This window comes from Podarcis tiliguerta (assembly GCF_965153285.1).
Source record: "Podarcis tiliguerta genome assembly, chromosome: 8".
Taxonomy (NCBI): domain Eukaryota; kingdom Metazoa; phylum Chordata; class Lepidosauria; order Squamata; family Lacertidae; genus Podarcis; species Podarcis tiliguerta.
The window spans coordinates 18,671,650-18,694,044 of NC_139541.1; the positions used below are offsets into that span (position 1 = coordinate 18,671,650).

Genomic DNA, 22,395 nt, shown 5'->3' on the forward strand with positions numbered 1-22,395 from the left:
ACTGGTGGCCCTCTAAATATTTTGGACACCCACCAGCCAGCATGGCCAATGGTCAGGGGTGATTGGAATTATAGTCCAAAATTGCACCATTCAACACCATCCCCTCCAGGAGCTGCAGACTGCAACGCCCATCCTCCCTAACTGTGGGCTATGTTGTCTGGGGCTGATGGGAGTTGTAGTCCTCAACTTCTGGAAGACATCTCATTGGTCCAAAACACCTGGAGGGCACCAGTTTGGGGAAGGTTGACTTGCCCACTCACCGTTGGACCTCCACCAGCGACAAGGAAGAGAGAATCAAGATCCTCACCCAACATTGCAGGTTTATGAAGACTGATCTTTATCCGTGGGATTCCAGGTGGGTGGAGCAGGGCTGTTGCCGGAACTCTTTGGAGGCTGTTGCCAGCTCGTGCCTGTAGTCATAGACGGACTGTACATCCTGGCTGTTTCTCAACAGTTTGTTATTCTTGCGGGCTTCATAGTGGAACTGAGAGTTCCGCATCTCGTACCTTGAGACGGGGGTGGCGGGGGGGGGGGGAGAATTAAGTCACTTAGTCTGATCACAAATTGGGGTTTCCTGAGGTTAATTCAGGCAAAGTCTCAGAGTCTGGCTGATGGTCCGGGAGGCAACCATGCAGGTGAGAGGCATGGAAAGGAAGCCCAGATCATTATACCTGTCGGATGTCAAAGCAAGCCACACAAGTCCAAGCCACAGCAGTTGGAACAGAAGCTCCAGGAAAGGCCTGGTGCTTTGATGTAAAGGTAAAGGGACCCCTGACCATTCGGTCCAGTCATGACCGACTCTGGGGTTGCGGTGCTCATCTTGCTTTATTGGCCAAGGGAGCCGGCGTACAGCTTCCAGGTCATGTGGCCAACATGACTAAGCCGCTTCTGGCAAACCAGAGCAGTGAACAGAAACGCTGTTTACCTTCCCGCCAGAGCAGTACCTATTTATCTACTTGCACTTTGACGTGCTTTCGAACTGTTAGGTTGGCAGGAGTAGGGACCGAGCAACGGGAGCTCACCCTGTCGCGGGGATTCGAACCGCTGACCTTCTGATCAGCAAGTCCTAGGCTCTGTGGCTTAACCCACAGTGCCACCCACATCCCTTGCTTTGATGTAGGGAGGACCGGAAATGGGAAAGGCTCCTCATTTGCATAGCCCCACCTATGAAGCAAGTGGGAGGAGCAACCCATTGTCCACCACGGAAAGAGAAAAATGGAAGGGATCACAGAGGCTCTGGCTACATGTCTCCTGGATTCTTAAAAAATAAATAAATCTCTGCTTATATTCTCACTCCATCATCATACGCATCTAATCTCTCTAATTCAGACAAGAGAAAGAACAGGGGCATTTAGCTATGAAAGTAAATCAGGATACCATAAACTGGACATGGAAAATGGTGGCTCATGGCTCCAAAATCTCCCACAGATTTCTCTGCCTGCCTCTTGGGTGGCCTTACAATTCATTAAAGGCAAAGCCTGACTTAGATGCTGCTAGTCTTTATGTGACTTATGCCAGCCATCGCCTAGGAATTCTAAGAAACCAAAGAATCAGTGCAGTTCTGAAAACTGTGGTTAAAATCAGTAAATCAGTGGAGTTTTGAAAAGTTCAGTCCGCCATCTTAATTCAAAATGGCACCCAATTGTATCCAGGCATAGAAGAAAACCTGCTTCTTGGTCTCAGGAACCATCACGCACAATTTCGGCTACAATATATTAAGTGGTGTCCAAATGCATATTGTAGTGACCAAAACAAATACATTGCAATCTGTATGGTAGCTATAACAATGAATCTCAATCTGTACCCAGGAAATAAGTTGTTCTGAAATGAGGAACAGTTAGAACCTTTATCCAATAGCTCCCTCTGCTGCCCAGTGATCTACCTGCCAGATTCCCTGCTTTTAGACTCCCCACACCGAAGAAGAAGAAGAAGAAGAAGAAGAAGAAGAAGAAGAAGAAGAAGAAGAAGAGGAGTTTGGATTTGATATCCCGCCTTTCACTCCCTTTAAGGAGTCTCAAAGCGGCTAACATTCTCCTTTCCCTTCCTCCCCCGCAACAAACACTCTGTGAGGTGAGCGGGGCTGAGAGACTTCAGAGAAGTGTGACTAGCCCAAGGTCACCCAGCAGCTGCATGTGGAGGAGCGGGGAAGCGAACCCGGTTCACCAGATTACGAGACTACCGCTCTTAACCACTACACCACACTGGCTCTCAGCCCCACCCCACAGCTTGACAACCCCCACTTACCATTTAGGCTTGGGACCTCGGGTCCGTTCCAATTCCTGCTGCCTCTTCTGCTCTAACAACCACGCCTCTTCCATACGCAGACTCTCGAGCCGGAGGCGAGCCAGCTCTTGCTGGTACGGAGACATCTCAACCAGGGCTCTGCCGACATCACCTTCAGCAATAGTCTGCAGGAACCTGTGGAGCCAATGAGGCCTTGTTACGGTTTCTGCAAGGCCTCCAAGCAGCCCTGAAAGCATTTGGCACAGATTTGCCAGGCAAGTGACTCTTTTCAAACCTGCCTTCAAAGCCATCTCCTAAAAGCAGTGAGGCAGGAATATTTTGCAGGGTGAATTGTTTGTTTCTTGTGGATGATAAATGACTAATGCAAGCTAGTGTTTTTTCTTGGGGTTGCCAGACCCTCCAAGTGTCCCTATTTTCCAGGGACATCCCTGATTTAGAGAAGCCGTCTCGGTTTCCTGGAATGTCCCACTTTTCCTTAAGGTAAAGGTAAAGGTACCCCTGCCCATACAGGCCAGTCTTGACAGACTCTAGGGTTGTGCGCCCATCTCACTCAAGAGGCCGGGGGCCAGCGCTGTCCGAAGACACTTCCGGGTCACGTGGCCAGCGTGACAAGCTGCATCTGGCGAGCCAGCGCAGCACACGGAAACACCGTTTACCTTCCCGCCAGTAAGCGGTCCCTATTTATCTACTTGCACCCGGAGGTGCTTTCGAACTGCTAGGTTGGCAGGCGCTGGGACCGAGCAACGGGAGCGCACCCCGCCGCGGGGATTCGAACCGCCGACCTTTCGATCGGCAAGACCTAGGCACTGAGGCTTTTACCCACAGCGCCACCCGCGTCCCACTTTTCCTTAGGATGTCCCTATTTTCATTGGAGAAATGTTGGGAGGATATGGGCTGCTGGGGGTTAGTCAAATGTTTTCAGGCCTGACAACCTATTTGCTATGCTGTCCGCAGGGTTGAAGAGAGGGGAGTATTTCACAAATCAAGGAATTCCCCAGGGGACTTTCCTTTCCTTTCCTGAACATCATGGCACTCTAGGCATCTCTCTTTGGCCCTTGGGACTATCACTGGCCTTGCTTCACCCCCCAGGTGTTTTTGCCTGGCTGGAATGTGTCTGTGAACTCTGATAATGCCTCTTGTTTATATGGATAGAGAATGTAGGCATAGCCAAACTTGGCCCTCCAGATGTTTTTTGGGACTATAACTCCCATCATCCCTAGCTAACAGGACCAGTGGTCAAGGATGATGGGAACTGTAGTCCCAAAATATCTGGAGGGCTGAGTTTGGTCATGCCTGGAATAGAGAGAGAGTATGTGTGTGTGTATGTTTAAAAATCAGCCTGCAGTATGACGGTAACATTGGCATACATTGCTCCACCCACTTTTGCCTCTGGCCCCACCTAGAACTGCCATGTGGCCCCCAGAAACTTGCCCAGAAGGGAATACAGCTCTCAGACTGAAAAAGGTTCCCCAGCCCTGGTTATACAGCTAGATGATTCACCCTCTGAACCTCTCAGGGAGCGGGGACATAGAGATGGGCCTCGGATGACAAGCACAGAGTCCGGGTCAGTTTGTACACAGAGAGGCGGTCCTTAAGGTATTGAGGTTGACTGCAGATGCTGACTGCTGCTACCATCAGCCAGGATGGGCAACAGTAAGGCATGATGGGAATTGTAGTCCAGCAAACCTGGATGGCCACATGTTTCCTCCTTCTTCCTTTAGGGCATCATAATCTAGACTACCACAAGAACAGAATGGAGAATTGTTGAGGGGTGAAGCCGACTGGGCGTCATGGCAAAGGTTTCCACTTACCGTTCATTGAACTCCTGGGCTGTGGGTGAGGAAATGGCAGCAGACGGCAAGCTGTAAGGAGTCCAAGGATTGCTCCGAGCTCCCCTCTCGATTGCCTTGCTGGGAATCCAGGATCTGGAGGCTAATGTCCCTGGCCTGTATATCCTCGACCGTGACCGCCTGCTTGACCCGTTTTTGCTACCATTTTCCCTGGACTTGCCAAGCTGAGGCGGGGGCTGCGCACAGGCATTTGCCTTGGCCGAGCTGGGTCTCCAGGCGGGCTTTGGAGACTGAGACCGAGATCGGAGCCAGCGGGTGCGTTTGTTGGCAGGCGAGAGCGAACGCTCACGGTTGCTCCCAGAGGAACCGAGACTGAGCGAACGGCCTCTGTCGAGGGAGGAAGAGGTCCTTTTCAGCAAGGATGCTCTGACTGGGGTCTTCGGAGGCAACAAAGACTTGACGCCGATCACATGCGGGGCTCCGAGTTTCAGAGGGAAAGCGGAATCCACCGAGGGGTGCAAAGAGTTTTGACTTGCAATCTCGCTCCCCAGCAGCCCTGCCAGCCGGTTCACTGGGGACGTGGTAAAGGTTGGAAGGCCCAGGCTCGTCAGGGCTGAATACTCTCCTAAGGATTTGAGCAAGTGTTTTGGCTTCAGGAACCACTCCGTCTCCACCGGGGTCTTGGCTGGGCCTCCAACGCCTGACTCCATATAGCTCCCAGTAGGAGCCGCTGGCCACCTGGAACTGAAAGGACCTGAGTCAGCTGCAGGGTGCAGGTCAACAGTGCGTTCGTGATTTGGGTGTGAGCGGAGACTGGAAGCCAAGCTATCCACTTGGAGCTGAAGCTTCCGTAAGCTTTCTTCCAAGTTGTCAATGCTGGGGATCTCCCCTCTGCAGCGAGATGAGTAACTGCCTAGGTGGAAGGAAAAGCCATTTATTTAGAAGAAGCAACAACCAAGAAACGGTCAGCAGAGCAAACCTGACACTGCCCCAGAACACCTGGTTTGCATAATACCCTAAGCCATGGTTTATAAAACACGGTTTAGTTAACCACAGTTAAGAATTATTGTCCAAACCCAATGGCTTAACTATGGTTTACTAACTGTGGTTAACTGGCATTCATTAACTAAAGTTTGTAGTTAATTTACCCATTTTTATTCAACAATGTGAGGGGGGAAATAATTTTTGATCACAGTTTTGCTTGTAACGGAATATGCGTGAGACTGCATGTTAATTTCATAGATGTTTTGTTGCATCATTACATCAGAGGTGAGCAGGTTACAAATTGGTTTAAAGAGGTATGACAGATTGCACTATTACAAAAATTGACAAATAATTCAAGACTTGCGTGAGGACAAATAAAAAAAACACTGCAATCTGGGTTAACTTTATAGATTTTATGACTGTAGTCAAACATGGTAATCTTCTGGCATCAGCTCTTCATATTGTATGGTTGACATAACATTCCTAACTTCTGCTTCTTTGGTGAACTAGGCTCACCTATTGAAAAAATAGCATCTCTTAGACCTCTAGGTGGTGCTATAGTTATGAAAATATTCTGAATTATTTTTGTTACTTCAATCCATCTCAAAGCATTTTTTTTAATTTTATGATTTTGGACTATGGTTTTGTTTTGTTTCATTTTCTATGTGTATCATGATTTAGTATATAATATTATTAGTTTGATTAGTTTCTCATATTCTTTTTTTATTATTTTGTAAGCTACACTGGCTTAACAACAAATATGGTATATGTTACTACTAGGGAATTCCAAAATAAGTTTTTCCCAGCTCCTATTTTTGATATATGATGTTAAGAATTTAATAAAAATATTTAAAAATAAATATATTAAAAAGTGAGTGTGAACTCTAATGTCGCCCCAAACAAAATAATCAATGCATCAGAGAGATCAGCAGACTTGAGGGAACCCCAATATTTGTGGAAGTGGGTGGGAGACTTTAGGAGGGAAAACCCTAAGGGACGATGACCCAAAAACAGTTAAAGGAAGACTGTGAATTTTCATTGGCAAAGAATTGAGTTCATCTAACTCACTAATGTCTATAGACTAGCAGCAGCTTTCCAGGGCTCTCTGTTCCAGACCTACCAGCAGATGCCACTGGGAACTGAACCTGGGACTTTCTGCATGCAAGGCAAATGCTCTTCCAATGAGCTATGGGCTTCTCTCCTATCAGGCTAGAAGAATAAACTCCACCCCCTTGACTTTTACAAAGCAGGCTGGCAGGAGATGGACCCCCCACCTCAGTTTGTCCTCAGCACAGCTCTGTGGTTAGGTTAAGAGATGATGACTAGCTCATGCTCATCCAATGCCTTTCATGGCTGAGTGGGGATCTGAACCTAGGTCCTAGTCCAGTCTTCTTACCATTTTCTCCTTCAACCGGTGATGATCTTCCCTGCTTATCAGGAGCCTGGTATCTCCCTAGGCTTGAGAAGCTAAAGTTCTGTGTAGTGTTGGTTCTCTTGCTGTTGCTAAGGCACACTTTTGGCACCTCCCTTTAAAAGAAAAAACAAACACCATTCACCAACAATGTTGGCCAACATTTCCTGTCATTCTCTTGTCACCGTAAAGAAACTACTATTCGTATTAGTGCTTCACATACTTGCTCCATCTCCATGGGATACAACTGAAAAAGCCAGCCCATGAGTCCCCAGCCGATGGACTACTAAAAGGATTTACCCACAGATCTTTAACACAGTGGCAGGAGGATATGGTATTTCATTACCTTGGACCTAGTTCATTTAGAGCTTTAAATGACAACATGAGCACCTTAAATCTGACCCTGGATATCTGTATTTAGACCATCCCAATTTAAATTCTGAGTAGACATACATAGGACTGCATCACAAGCCTTGGTGTACTCTGTAGGTCGTAGCCAGTGTTAGTCCTACTCAGAGTAGACCCAGTGAAATTAATGGAAATGGCTCATTTTGGCCTATTAATTTCAATGTGTCTACCCTGTGTAGTTGGCGGCAACTGGGATTTACTTCTAAGTAGATGACATACACAGGATTCCACTCTCAAATCGGAACTGAAAGAATAGAGCTGAGAGATCAATTCCCAGAAATTCCCCTTAGATTGAAAGCCTCAAATTGGAATAATGAATCCCTCGTTCCTAAACCAAGCCCAGCTTTTTTTTTTAAAAAAAAGGGGGTGTCTTTGCTTGTAAATTTGAGAACTGTAAGGGCATGTGTTTGAGTTTGCGTTCCTCTCTACCCTCCTATTCCTATTTTCCTCATGTGTCATGACTTTTTAAGACTGAGGGTCAAAAACAGACCCAGGAGCTGATTTGTAATACATCCTGAGAGCCATTTTGGGGGTAAATGCAGTAAATATACATAAGAAAACAAAACTTACCCACCTCCATTTCTCCTATTAATTTATTTAAATACATAAATAAAACATACAACAAATAAAAGATAGCCTTCCCAGAATCGCCCGTCCCTCTCCCAGCACCTGAGGGTGACTCCACTGCCCCGCACCCGCAAAGCTCCAGCCTCCGCCATGCGCGCCCTTCTCTGCAAAGCATCACTTGGCATCCTCCTTAGCGACAGCCTCAACATTCCTGTTGCTAAGGAGAAGGACCGCCTCCTTCTTTGCTACAGGTTGAATTCCCCTCCCTGCCCCTCTCTCAGGTCCCGCCCTTCTTTTCAGATCACCCAATCGCATCACAGCTCTCCGTGGGAAGGGTGGGTTCACTGTGCTGGGAGCCAATAAAAGAGTCAAAGGCACATGATTTAGGAGTCCCGCCTTCTGCTTCTGCCCAATAAGCATTCCTGAAAGGGAGAACCCGCAGACATAGTAAAAGTATAGAGCAGGCATCCCGAAACTCAGCCTTTCATATATTTTTGGGGCTACAATTCCCATCATCCCTGACCACTGGTCCTGTTAACTAGGGATGATGGGAGTTGTAGTCCCAAAACATCCGGAGGGCCAAGTTTGGGGAAGCTGTTGTTTAGTCGTTTAGTCATGTCCGACTCTTTGTGACCCCATGGACCAGAGCACGCCAGGCACTCCTGTCTTCCACTGCCTCCCAAAGTTTGGTCAAACTCATGTTGGTCGCTTTGAGAACACTATCCAACCATCTCGTCCTCTGTCGTCCCCTTCACCTTGTGCCCTCCATCTTTCCCAACATCAGGGTCTTTTCCAGGGAGTCTTCTCTTCTCATGAGGTGGCCAAAGTAGTGGAGCCTCAGCTTCAGGATCTGTCCTTCCAGTGAGCACTCAGGGCTGATTTCCTTCAGAATGGATAGGTTTGATCTTCTTGCAGTCCATGGGCCTCTCAAGAGTCTCCTCCAGCACCATAATTCAAAAGCATCAATTCTCTGGCGATCAGCCTTCTTGATGGTCCAGCTCTCACTTCCATACATCACTGCTGGGGGGGGGATTGCTACAGATATATCTATATTTCTCTCTCTCTCTCTCTCTCTCACACACACACACACACACACACTCAGAAAAACCTGGTGGGGCACACATTCTCCATACCTCCCCTAGCTGTTGCTAGATTCCAAGTCCCACAAGCCTGGCCAATGGCAAAGGATCCATGGGAGTTGTAGTCCAGCAAATACTCACAGGACTTCCGGTTCTGCGTCCTTGGCTCTAAAACGAAACTGTGCGGATGAAGCCGGAACGCGCCCGTCTGCCCCCCATCTCTATGGTTCCTCACATTTTTTTTTTTGTGCGCGTGTGTTCCCTACCAATGGCAACGCGCCGGAAACCGGAAGAGGCGGCGACGGCGCCTGCGCAGTGCGAGCGGCGCTGGGTCCGCGTGTGCGCCGCTGCTTGCTGCCTGCCGGCTGGGCTGCAAAGAACAGAGCGGCGCTCATGTCGTGGCTCTTCGGGCTGAACCGCGGCGGCGGCGGCGGCGGCGGAGATGCGAGCCTGGGAGCTCCCCCCGGGGCCCCGCCGCTGCCGCCTTCGCCGGCGGGGGCCTCTGGGGAAGGGCCGGGCGAAGGGGGCCGCCCCAAGGACAAATGGAGCAACTTCGACCCCACCGGCCTGGAGCGCGCGGCCAAGGCTGCCAGGGAGCTGGACGCCTCCCGTGAGTCGGAGGAGGGAAGGGAGGGAAGCCAGGGCCGCGGGCAAGCCTAGGCCCTACTCACGAGTAGACCCGCTGAAGTTAATGAAGGCACGGCTAACTTGGGGCCATTGATTTCAGTGGGTCTACTATGAATAGGACTTAGTTGGATGCACACACACACAAAAACCTATTAATACGTGGAGCATGAATGCATGAGCGTGGGGGGGGGGGCAGGTGCTGGGAGTGAATGGGTTCCAGATGGAGCAGGGAGCTGACTGCAGTGTAGAAGGAAGGTCATGTGTAGTAATAATAATAGTAATAATTATTTATTTATACCCCGCCCATCTGGCTGAGTTTCCCCCAGCCACTCTGGGCAGCTCCCAATGAGATGTTAAAACAGTACAGTGGTACCTCAGGTTAAGTACTTAATTCGTTCCGGAGGTCCGTTCTTAACCTGAAACTGTTCTTAACCTGAAACACCACTTTAGCTAATGGGGCCCCCTGCTGCTGCCGCACCGCCGGAGCATGATTTCTGTTCTCATCTTGAAGCAAAGTCCTTAACCTTGAAGCACTATTTCTGGGTTAGTGGAGTCTGTAACCTGAAGCGTATGTAACCCGAGGTACCACTGTACAGCAATAAATATTAAAAACTTCCCTAAACAGGGCTGCCTTCAGATGTCTTTTAAAGATAGGATAACTGCTTATTTCCTTCACATCTGAAGGGAGGGTGTTCCACAGGGTGGGCTCCACTACCGAGAAGGCCCTCTGTCTGGTTCCCTGTAACCTCACTTCTCGCAGTGAGGCAACCGCCAGAAGGCCCTCAGCGCTGGATCTCAGTGTCTGGGCTGAACGATGAGGGTGGAGACGCTCCTTCAGGTATACAGGACCGAGGCCGTTTAGGGCTTTAAAGGTCAGCACCTTTGTAAGGGGTGGTGATAGGGTTGGTTGGATCTACAGGGCTGGAGTGCTTCTTTGAAAAGCAGGGTGTGAGGCAATAAGTGTGTGTGTGTGTGTGTGTGTGTAAAGGGTTAACTGGGTCTAAAGGATGCCCACCCCCCAAAAAATCCCTTCTTTAAAACGCTAGGGAGGCAAGAGCCACATGTGACCTGCATCCGCAAGGTCCTCTCTCGTGTGCCGCAGAAGTTCGGTTTTTACAGGACAGAAATGGGAAAGCCATAAACCAGGCTCCAGAAACTACTTCAAAGTGCCAGGAATGTGAGTCTGAGGGCACATTTCTGAAGCGCCGTTTGTGCCCTCATGTTTCAAACTCTGGAGAGCCGTGTTGCAGTTTCCCCAACAGTGGTTGCATCAGTGCTCAGCCGAGGGAGGGTCGCCCTTTGACCTTGCAACAGTCATGTGACTCCAGCAGGCTCTGTAAATGTTCAGCAGCTCTAAGATCTCTTTGTTACAGCAGAGGGGCTACGTCGCCCCAGAGTTATTGCTGTTATTATTTTATTTATTTACTTTCACCCTTCATCATAGGATCACAGGGCAGTTCACAATATAAAAACCACAAAAGCACGTAGCATAGTAACAAACAAAAACCCAAAAGGTTGTATAGAAGAGAATGAGGCCCTCAGGTCAAAAATTTTCTGAAACTCCTGATTTATAGGTTTGGTCCATACTTAGTCATGCTTAGAGTAGGCCTATTGAAGTCAGTGGGGCCTGGGAGAAACCTGCTCCGTCTTAACCACAATTATATTTGAGAATTATTTATTCCTTGTTATTTGTGCTGCCTGAAAACTGTGCCTCAATGTCTGAACTGCAGATGAGAGACAGTGTTACAACTCCGCTCCCCTGAAGCCCAAATAGTTGACCATTTGCAGTACCTACCTTGAAGGGGCAGCGCAAGCTTCGCAGAGGAGCTTTTGTTCCTAAGAGAAGACTGTGAGTTAGGCTCGAATTAGGCTGTATCTGCACCTTACATTTAAAGAGCATCATGCCACTTTAAACAGTTGTGACTTCCCCAAAAGAATCCTAGGAGTTGTCGTTCATTAACGGTGCTGAAAATTGTTAGGAGACCCCCTATTCCCCCTCACAGAGCTACAATTCCCAAGGTTCCCAGGGAAGAGGGATTGATTAAACCACTAAGGGAACTGTAGCTGCTGGGGGGGGGGGCGGTCTCCTAACAACTATCATCTCCTGTGGGAAACCATGCCTGCTTGACGCAGTGTTGATACTCCTTTTAAATTTATAGAGCAGATGCCACTAAGGGAACTGTAGCTGCTGGGGGGGGGGGTCTGATCAGAACCTTTGCTGTGCTCCTACTAGGCTGTGGTCACCCAGCTCTCGTACAGAGGGATGTCAGGTGGCGGTGGGTCAATTTATTTACAGCTTAAACGGACTAACTGGGACACACTATTTTCTAGGACATGCGAAAGAGGCCCTCCACATGGCCCAGTTGCAGGAACAGACCCTCCAGTTAGAACAGCAGTCCAAGCTGAAGGTAAGCCCAGTTCTAGAACCCAAATTGCACTGTGTGATCGCCTTTACCTTTTGTTGTTGTTTCTTTGTGGCGTCGTATCTCCATGTTAGAGGCCATGCTCCCAGATTCTGGGTCTGGCATCTTCAGTACCAAAGATCACAGCAAGGCTATGAAAGACCTTTGCTTTAGCGGACAAGCCATGGCTTAGTTGCAGGGCGTCTGTTGATGTGCAGAAGATCCTGGGTTCAATCTCTGGAGATGCCAATCTCCAGGTAGGATTAGGAAAGACCTGCAACCCTGGAAAGCTGCTGCCATTCAGCATTGACAATCCTGACTCAGTATAAGTCAGCTTCCTACGATTTGACCCTCATCTACTTTCCCATTAAATTTTGGTGGAAGGGCCATAGCTCAGTCTCCAGTTTAGTCCCCAGCATCTCCAGGTAGGAATGAGAGAGACTCCTGGCTGAGATCTGGGAAGATGCTGCTGGTCAGCATAGTCAATGCTTGGGTAGATGGACAAAATAGACCAGGCATAGGCAGTCTTGTCCCTCCAGATGTTTTGGGGCTACAACTCCCATCATCCCTGACCATTGGACCTGTTAGCTAGGGATGGTGGGAGTTGTAGTCCCAAAACATCTGGAGAGCTGAGTTTGCCTATGCCTGAAATAGACCAATAGGGGAAGGGCTGTAGCTCAGCAAAAAAACACCATGTTGCATGAAAAATGCCTCGGGTTCAGTCCTGGACATTTCCAGGTAGAGCTGGGAACATGCCCTGTCCAAAACTCTGGAGAACGGCTAACAGTTAGTGCAGACTATACTTGGTTAAAGGCAGCTTACCGTGTTCTTGCAGAAACCCTCAGAGCTTTTGCCAGTGAGAAAAGACAGCACACAGTCTGGTTGAGGATAAAGCATTTTTTATTTATTTCGCTCAGCTTTTGCAGAATATTTTTATCTCATGTTGCTTACTCTGCCACCAGTATTTTTGTTTCGTTTTTAAGTTGGCTTCATTAGTTTTTGGGTTTTTTAGTGGATTAAATATGTTAATGTATTTTATTATTTCTGCCTATGTTTGTCGATTTGGCACACTCGTATCCTGCTGTTGAAAAGACTTGCATGACAGTTACTTAAAGCAAGACAGCCGCCACCCTCACCCCGGCTTAACAGACTAAAAACTACACAACGCAAAAGGAAAAGGGAATGAGGAGGGAAGAGGAAATAAACTTTGTTCCTAATTCTTAAAAGTTAAAACAGTAGTTATTTTAATGACTGGGTGGAATGGATATAGTTCAGGGACAGGAGGAATCTGATGGGACTGGACTTTTTCCACTGTGGCAGCCTGCTGGAATTCCATATTATCATTTATATGAGATATAAATGAGGTTCCTTCAGCATTTTGAAAGGAAAGGGGGCGGTGATGACAATGGTATTAAGTTAAGATAATTGGCACCTGTATAGGGTGCTCCTGTTTTCAGAGCCCTTCTAGTGCATTATTTAGTTGTAATTCTTGCAACAACCTTGTAAGGTAGATCAGTCTTATCTCCCCATACAGTGGTACCTCAGGTTACATACGCTTCAGGTTACATATGCTTCAGGTTACAGACTCTGCTAACCCAGAAATAATGCTTCAGGTTAAGAACTTTGCTTCAGGATGAAAACAGAAATTGTGCTCCGGTGGCGCAGCAGCAGCAGGAGGCCCCATTAGCTAAAGTAGTGCTTCAGGTTAAGAACAGTTTCAGGTTAAGTACGGACCTCCGGAACAAATTAAGTACCCGAGGTACCACTGTACTGCAAATGGAGTGACTTAAGAGAGAGCGAGAGCACTTTTCCTATGACCACCTAGAAGAGCAAGTGTGGGGAAACCTTTGACCCACCAGGCATTTTTTGCTGAACCACAACTTCCATCCTCCCCAGCCATTGAATAGGCTTCCTGGGGTTGATGGGAGTTGTAGTCCAGCGACATCTGGAGGGAGAGAGTTCATGGCAGAGGCAAGATTCAAACAGGGAACTTCCTGATTTACAGCTCATTAGCCTCCAAAATTATCCTTTTTTCCCAGTGAGGCACCCCTCCCCAACTGAAAAAGAATCCTTGGGGTCTTTTCAGAGGTTTGTCATTGACTAGGACCATAATAGTGGACAAGGTTCCATGAACAGGCAGTGCATCTCCTACTGATCTTTCTGTCTTCCTATCCTAAGGAATATGAGGCTGCCATAGAGCAGCTGAAGAACGAGCAGATCCGTGTGCAAGCTGAGGAAAGGAGGAAGACGCTTACCGAAGAGACAAGGCAGCAGCAAGCGGTACAAGGCTGGCTTTTGTTATTTATTTTGTTAGTAGCATGGATAAACTTTTATATTTGTGTGTGTGTGTAAAAAAATCAATGTGTAATATATTTATACACATATATTTATACACATGTTTGTTAAAAAATACAGTATCATTAACTAACATGGAAAGGCAGACGGGAGTAAAAAAAAACCCATTGATAGGTATTTTATTTTATGATGTAATGGCTTTGAAGGCAGGGTTTTTTTGTACTTAACAGAATTAATTCATATTGCTGTTTTAATTTCATCATAAAGGTTTGAAAAAATTCATAATTAAAGTTTGAAATTTTTTTTTACCTTTATAAAAAATGTTTGAAAATTATATATATTCCATTAATCCAGAGGTTACTTCGCAAAACCATGTTTGCTTGGTTCACTGTGTTCTTGTGTATGGAATTGATTTTCCATGTATGTTTCCCCCCCCCACCACCACCACCATGAAGAGAGCGCAGTACCAAGACAAGCTGGCCAGGCAACGCTACGAAGACCAACTGCGACAGCAGGTCAGTCCCGTCCGTCTCCTGAAAATGTCCTCCCATTTTTCCATTTGTGCTTAGACTGCCGTGAGTTGCAGGGACAAAATCAAAGCTTTTGTTGCCGGAAAAGAGGGAAGGTCTAGAATTCTTAATTGAAATATGCCTCTAGAGCTAGCAACCCTGAACCCATCTGCTTCTCCTTTGAAAACGTTGTGCAAATAGGGTTCCCTGCCATTTATCAGCTTTCTTTGAGTCATGCAGTCACTCACGCAGAGATGCGGCAGAGAGCCTCCTTTCTGAATGCACTGTTATTTGCAGGATTTATGTGCTGTTTATCGGGAAGACTTCACAAAGAAGTTTCACCAGATTACGAAAGGAAAGCATCAGTTTGTTTGTTTTTTTAAAGAAGGTTGCAAAAAATGGAAAAGATAAGTTGTTTGTTTAGAAAAAAGCTTTTATTGCTGCTTCTCCCCCTCAGGGAAGGACGGTCCTTCAGGTGGTAGTTGGGAGAAGAGAGGCCACGTTGGGAACAGGTTGGCAACAGTTCCTGCTTCCATTAGCCTTTGGTCCAGGGATGGGGGAACCTTTGACCCTCCAGATGTTGTTGGACTCAAACTCCCATCATCCCTGACCCCAGGAGCCATGCCAGCAGGGGCTGATGGGGGATGGAGTTCAACAACATCTGGAGACCAACAGGTTAGGGACATATGAAGCCCCCTTGTGTGGAGTAAGGCCATTAGGCCTGTCTACACTGACTGGCAGCAGCTCCCCAGGATTTCAGAAAGGAGCTCTCTACCAGCCCTTCATAGGCATACTGGGGATTGAACCTGGACCCTTTAGCATTCAAAGCAGATGCTCTACCACTGGGCTGTGTCCCTCCCCACCCACTTTAAATGGAATCCGTTTAGCACCAGTCCCTCCTTCAGTCTTTAAAACGACACTAAAGGCGCCCATCTTAATTCAGAAAATATGTGCTTCTGCTGTCAAGAGTTTGGGTAGCCCTGGATTCGCATTTTCCACTGACTTTTCAACTCCTGTGACAAACTTAGAACACACAAACAAGTGCGTATAAACGTAGACCCGCCATGCACAAATTTAACGACGCTTGGAATTCATTTTTTATCAACACTGTATTAGGTTACATCAGGGGTCAGCAACCTTTTTCAGCTGTGGGCCAGTCCACCGTCCCTCAGGCGATGTGGGAGGCCGGACTATATTTTTTTGGGGGGGGGGAAATATGAACGAATTCCTATGCCCCACAAATAACCCAGAGATGCATTTTAAATAGAAGCACACATTCTACTCATGTAAAAACACACTGATTCCCAGACCGTCGGCAGGCCAGATTGAGAAGGCGATTGGGCCGGATCCAGCCCCCGGGCATTAGTTTGCCTACCCCTGGGTTACATTTAGGTAAACTACAATAACAATCATGTAATGTTTATAAGTCCCCCCCTTTTTCACATCTTATTTTACCTTGTGCCCTTATAACTTTGTACTTCTTATTTCTCAATAAAGAATATACAGTGGTGCCCCGCAAGACGAATGCCTCGCAAGACGGAAAACCCACTAGACGAAAGGGTTTTCCGTTTTTCAATGCGCTTCGCAGGACGAATTTCTCTATGGGCTTGCTTCACAAGACGAAAATGTCTTGCGAGTCTTGAGATTTTTTTTCGCTCCCCACCCCCTTTTTCTAAGCCTCTAAACCGCTAATAGCCTTTTAGCAGCTAATCCGCTAAGCCTTTAATAGCCGCTAAGCCGCTAATACAGTTGCTTCGCAAGACGAAGAAACCGCTAGACGAAGAGACTTGCAGAACGAATTAATTTCGTTATGCGAGGCACCACTGTAAAAGAAAACCTCTTGGTTGACCCCACTTTGTGATTTCTCTCCCTCCAGCAACTCCTAAATGAAGAGAACTTGAGGAAGCAAGAGGAATCGGTTCAGAAGCAGGAGGCAATGAGGCGTGGTAAGTGTCAAATCTTAGGAGTGGGTCCTCTTTGGCGGCTACAAGCCACAATGGCCCTGCTCTGCTGCCACAATGGCTGCGCTCTGGTATATGCCTCCATATACCAGCTGCTGGAAACCACAGCTCTTGTTCTCAGGTCCTGCTTGTGGGCTTCCAATTAAAGGCGTCCAGCTAGCTACTGCAAGAACAGGATGCTGAACTTAGAGGGGCAGGGCTATCCTTGCATTCTGATGACGCTGGAAGCAAAGCAGTAGGACTCCCATAGCCACGCAGAGACACCATTTGCTCTTTCAGTTACGGTTTGGGGGCGAGGGTGTGCCACCCACATTTTCTGAGCCACGAAAAGAGCCTCCCACAGGCCCAAGGAAGGCAAAGCTGTTTCCTTTTTCTTTTCCGGGTCGGGGTGGGGGAGGGACAGCTCACACAGTCCAGTAGTTGAAAAACCACCTTTAGCATCCTTGGTGGATGAAGGCAGAGTCCCCAGATGCTAGCGGTGCCTCTGTCTGCCGTTCTTCCAGCTACCGTGGAGCGGGAGATGGAGCTCCGGCACAAGAATGAGATGCTGCGGATCGAGGCCGAGGCACGCGCCCGTGCGAAGGCTGAGCGGGAGAACGCCGACCTCATCCGGGAGCAGATCCGGTTAAAAGCAGCCGAGCATCGCCAGACGGTGCTTGATTCCCTCAAGTACGTTTGAACAAACCCATTTCATTCCGTTCCATGCAGGCCTGTGGTTTTGCAACTGCAGCGTCTTTCCTTTCCAGACACCCCTCCTTCCTCTTCCAGCTCCTCCCCATCTCCCATAATTTGGGGCTGCCCTCTTCTCCACTGTCAAACTCTTTACAGTCGTGCCCTGGATCCCGAACGCCTTGCGAGTCGAACGGTTTGGCTTCCTAACACCGCAAACCCGGAAGTGAATGTTCTGGTTTGCAAAACTAAAACATCTGACAGGGCTTCTGCGGCTTCTGATTGGTTGCAGGAGCTTCTTGCAGCCAACCGGAAGCTGCGCCTCGGTTTGTGAACATTTTGGAAGTCGAACCGACTTCCGGAATGGATTCCGTTCAACTTATGAGGTACCACTGTATTCACTATTATTGATTAATTAAATTTGTATACTGCCCTGTACTCACAAGTCTTGGGGCAGTTCACAACATAAAATTACAAGATAAAAACACAAGATACGTAATAAAAAATAAATAAATGTACAACCCAAGATCCAAACCCTTGACTGAAATGAACTAATCAAGCCACCAAGTTTGTTTGTTTGTTTGTTTGTTTGATATATTTATATTCCACCTTTCTCTCAAGCTTGGATTCAAGGCGGCCTACAGCATTTAGGAACACTGGCTATAAAATGCAGAGTAATGAGAACAAGCTAGTTGAGAACAATAATCAAAGTAGATTACGACGTATCTTATACCAGGGATTAAAATGTAATTTGCCCTGATAGCAGCCCAGAGACCAGCATCGTCTGAACCTTAGTTTCCCATAGGCCTGTCTGAACAGGAAGCTCTTAGGTTGCCAGTGGAAAAGATAACAAAGAAGGAGCCAGTCTTAACTGTTCCTGGGAGGAAATTCCATGTTCTAGGAGCAGCCACGGAAAAGGCCCTGTCTCGTGTCATCACCAACCGTGCTCCTGGTGTTGATGGGACTGAGAGGAGGTGCTCATTTGAGGGTCAGTTCCGGCTTGCGGCCTGATGTGAGGGTGATGGTAGCTCTCTTTGCCTCCTTCTTGACATCTCTTGCTCTTTTGTCTCCCTAGGACTGCTGGGACGTTGTTTGGAGAAGGGTTTCGTGCCTTTGTGACTGACTGGGACAAAGTGACAGCTACGGTGAGCCAGGGTCTGGGGGGCAGAGGCAGAGGCACTGTGCAAAGATGCAAATACCCGGTTTCTCTCTCCGTGGCCTGGGAAGGCGGGGAGGTGACCAGGGAGCTGTTGGAAGTAGAGAGAGAAAGGAAGCAGAAAGAAATGGGGAGGGGACATAGCTTACCGGCAGAGCACCTGCTTTCCATGCAACAGGTCCCAGGTTCAATCCTCACAGCATCTCTCTAAGTAGGGTTGGGGAAAGCTTCTCTGAAAACCTGGATAGCTGCTGCCGGCCAGTGTAGACAGTACTGAGTTAGAGGGTATAATAAGGTAGGAGAACACTCATATCAATATACTTCACTGGGAATACAGTGGTACCTCGGGTTACATACACTTCAGGTTACAGACTCCGCTAACCCAGAAATAGTACCTCGAGTTAAGAACTTTGCTTCAGGATGAGAACAGAAATCATGCTCTGGTGGCAGCAGGAGGCCCCATTAGCTAAAGTGGTGCTTCAGGTTAAGAACAGTTTCAGGTTAAGAACGGACCTCCGGAACGAATTAAGTACTTAACCTGAGGTACCACTGTACTTTGAAACGTTTATCTAGTTAAGTTGAGTGTAACAAATTTTATTCCTCCTTCTTTATCTCTCTGTTTAGTTTTTGTTTTGCATTGTCTTTGTACGATTGCAAAACAATTTCATGGTGGGTGGGATACAAAATGCCTTTATATTAGAATATATACCATTTATTAGAACATATAAACACACACACACACACACACAAATGCACAAGATCTGACACAGTTTTGCACAGAAGGCAGGCCATGGCTGGCCCTCCCGTTGTGAGAAGAGCAAAATCTTCACACAGAGAAATAAACAGTCCATCTGTTCTCAACCAAAGTCTTTCCCACTTCTTCCTTTGGCTTTTCTTTAACTCATCACACAGCATTAAATTCCAAGCTTTAGCATAGGGTAATGCGATATAACAGTTTCACCAAAACATTGAAACACACGCAATTAAAATGTGCAATAAAAACCAGCCCGTTGCAACAGCGCAAGGGTTTAGAACAGCAATTAAAACAATTAAAGCAGGAGGATTTATGTTGGGAGATCGGGGGGATGCTTGTCTGAACAGGTGCATCTTCAAGAGCAGATGGGATGTCAGTAATGTATTTTCAGCCGGGAGAGCTTAAAGAGCCCGTTTAAAAAGATGTAAAAGGCTGGGACAGTCACAGGATCAAGTGTTTCCTTGGCGTATGTATAGTTCTGGGTTTTTCCTAGCATGCTGCCCTTATGGTGGAATGAAGTCAGCCTTTCCAAAAGGGGCCTTGAGTCTTCCTTGAGATGACATTCTTTTTTATTTTATATCCTGCCTTTCTCCCAGTTCAGAACCCAAGGCGGTTTACGGTATAAATTAAAACGAATACAGCTAAAGGCACACCATACATATTTTAAAAGCAATAAAATAAGTAACTCTATGAACAATAATAACCATTGGAGCAGCACCCAGGTAAGGCCTAACAATGAGGGCCTGACTCTACCAGGCCTCAGGTATTGGCCTAATCAAAGCCAGAGTAAAATTATCTTTTTACAGATGGTCACTGAAAAGGCCTGGACAGAAAACATAGCGTGTCTGCGGCCTCAGCATTTATTAAACCACAAAGCTCACTTATTGGACCAATCAAAGCGGGCATTAGCCTGAGGGGATAGGAGCCAACTTCTAGGGGCCGAGGGGTTTTCATCCCCCCTAATATATTTAATAATATATGTGCACTGCATCATGTGATTATGTGGGGTGGGGCTTACCTGGCCCCCTCCCCCAATATTTTATTCAGCTTGGCACCCCTGCCTTAGAGTAATATACAGTCCTTCAGATAGACATTAAGCGCTACTTGAGAATGTGGGCCCAGACCTCCAGGCTCGGGATAGGGTGGGGTGGAGGACGGTTTCGAACTGGCTCCAAACAGTCCCTGTTTCATCAGATATTAAGCTGGCGGGAGCTCTGTACAGTGGTACCTCGGGTTAAGTACTTAATTCATTCCGGAGGTCCGTACTTAACCTGAAACTGTTCTTAACCTGAAGCACCACTTTAGCTAATGGGGCCTGCTGCTGCCATGCCGCCGCCACACAATTTTTGTTCTCATCCTGAAGCAAAATTCTTAACCTGAAGCTCTGGGTTAGCGGAGTCTGTAACCTGAAGCGTATGTGACCCGAGGTACCACTGTATTTTTGGGAGCGCTAATCAAATGCTGGCTGGTGAGACATAGGAAGAGAATTGTGTAGCAAGCAGCTCTTCCCTGGGTTTTATATAGGAACAGAAAAAGGCTTCCCAAAATCCTTCCATGCATGTTGGGAGTTATTTACCTGTTACAAGGGCGTCAGAAGCTGCCTTACGGCGAGTCATACCATTGGTTTGCCTAGTCCAGCATTGCCAACACTGACTGGCAATAGCTCTAGGGTTTCAGGCCCAGAGTCTTTCCTAGCCCTAACTCTGGAGATGCCAGAGATTTTATTTTATTTTATTATTTGGAGATGCCAGAGATTGAACCTGGGCTCTTCTGCACACAAATCAGATGCTCTACCAACTGAACTGTGCCTTTTCCATTCACACTTCCTCCAACGAGTTCAAAAGAACCTGCAGTCGTACCTTGGAAGTTGAACAGAATCTGTTCTGGAAGTCCGTCCGACTTCCAAAGCGTTCAGAAACCAAAGCGTGGCTTCTGATTGGCTGCAGGAAGCTCCTGCAGCCAATTGGAAGCTGCAGAAGCCCCGTCGGACGTTCGGGTTCCAAAGAACATTTGCAAATCGGAACACTCACTTCGGGTTTGCAGCGTTCAGGAGCCAAAACGTCTGAGTACCAAAGCGTTCAGGAGCCAAGGTATGACAGTACTTGCTTCTCTTCCCCAGCTCCCTCTCCTCTTCTCAAGAACCCTGCAAGGTAGGTGAGGTGGACTGTGACTCCCAATAAGTCATTTGATGAGTTTCATGGCCGAGGGGGGGAAGATTTGAGTTTGGGATTCCCTGGTTGCAGTCCAGCAATCTTAACCGTTACACCACACTGGTGGTCTCCAACAAACCTTTACACTGGGGCAAAAATTAGAAAAGGTTTCTTAGAGCTCGTATTTCTTTTTTTTTTTTTAAAGTAATATTTCTTAGATGTTTTATAGTTACAAAAAGAAAAAAGTAAAGAAAAACAATACACAAATTCAACAAACAATACATCAAAAGAAAAAAAAGAAAACAATACAACAAAATAACAAGAAAAAACAAAAACATTAAAAAGCACATCCAAATTTCATATCTTTATCTTTCATTTGCTTGTTTCCTCGACTTCCTCACACCTCCCTTTTTTGTATTCTAATTCAAATTAACTGGTTCAGCAAATCCTTTCCCTCTTAGTTTTTTTATCTATAATTTATCTTAACACAGTCTTCCTTTCAATTTTCCACTTTTGCCCATTAACAATCAGTTTTTACATAATCCTTAATAACATTTCTGCTAAAACCATATAACTTAATTCCAGTATTCTTCTAACATTCATTAATTTTGCAATATTTCTGTAAATACAGTTTAAACTTTTTCCAATCTTCCTCCATCGACTCTTCTCCCTGGCCTCGGATTCTGCCGGTCATTTCCGCCATTTCCATGCTTAGAGCTCGTATTTCACCTTGCAGATGGGACACAGAGAGAAGCATTCAGATATATGATACTCTTAAACAGGCTTCCTCAAACTCAGCCCTCCAGATGTTTTGAGACTACAATTCCCATCATCCCTGACCACTGGTCCTGCTAGCCAGGGACCATGGGAGTTGTAGGCCAAAAACATCTGGAGGGCCAATTTTAAGGAAGCCTGCTCTTAAAGATGGGGGATCATTGGGGTGGAGAGACATGGTGCAGTCTGAGTTTCCTATCCCTCCCTGCATTGGGTTTTTGATACGAACCGTAATTGCATTTTAGGCACACTAGGTAGCGCCTTTGCCGTTTTAGTGGCGCAATCCACCTGCACGCAGTCACTACTCCTCCCCCCCCCCCCTCTTTTTTTTTTTTTACCACTGCCGGCCTGGTAGTGGAGCTCGAATCGTGCCTTTCGGCTTGCAACTGATCATCAGCTGCTGCCGCAGCGGGAAAGCTGTTGAAGCAATGCTTTCCCCCTCTCTCCCCAATGCCAAAAATATAGCCCTTGTGTAACACTTCGGGCATTAAATGGAACAGGCATCTCTTGAGGCTGCTGGTGTTTCGGATCCCAGCTCCTCCTCGCCTCCAGCTCCTTCCCAGCCTGTTTTTGCCGAAAGCCGACGGGCAAGGGAGAGAAGGGGGCCTGCCGCAG

General features: G+C 47.1%; 2 protein-coding genes across 5 annotated transcripts in view; one reads left to right on the top strand and one right to left on the bottom strand.

The window, feature by feature from the left end:
- Positions 1-313: 313 nt before the first annotated feature.
- On the bottom strand, positions 314-7,721 carry LOC310683732 (uncharacterized protein). Of its 4 annotated transcripts, none has more exons than XM_083454061.1 (5): positions 7,458-7,720; positions 6,415-6,545; positions 4,056-4,947; positions 2,245-2,418; positions 314-506 (listed from the first exon to the last, which is right to left on the bottom strand). In XM_083454061.1, the coding sequence occupies exons 1-5, from the start codon at positions 7,577-7,579 to the stop codon at positions 338-340; spliced, it is 1,488 nt and encodes a 495-aa protein (XP_083310187.1). In that variant the 5' UTR covers positions 7,580-7,720; the 3' UTR covers positions 314-337. The 4 variants fall into 4 exon arrangements, with proteins under 4 accessions (XP_083310187.1, XP_083310189.1, XP_083310188.1 ...); XM_083454063.1 differs by having other exon boundaries at positions 7,533-7,715; XM_083454062.1 differs by having other exon boundaries at positions 7,507-7,655.
- Positions 7,722-8,807: 1,086 nt separating this feature from the next.
- ATAD3A (ATPase family AAA domain containing 3A) overlaps positions 8,808-22,395 on the top strand; it is a 43,181-nt gene continuing 29,593 nt past the window's right edge. Inside the window, exons 1-7 of the mRNA XM_083454001.1 lie at positions 8,808-9,093; positions 11,442-11,518; positions 13,691-13,792; positions 14,263-14,322; positions 16,193-16,262; positions 16,781-16,946; positions 18,022-18,091. Coding sequence (XP_083310127.1) covers positions 8,877-9,093; positions 11,442-11,518; positions 13,691-13,792; positions 14,263-14,322; positions 16,193-16,262; positions 16,781-16,946; positions 18,022-18,091 — 762 coding nt within the window. The 5' untranslated portion in view covers positions 8,808-8,876. The remainder of the gene's footprint in view (positions 9,094-11,441; positions 11,519-13,690; positions 13,793-14,262; positions 14,323-16,192; positions 16,263-16,780; positions 16,947-18,021; positions 18,092-22,395) is intronic.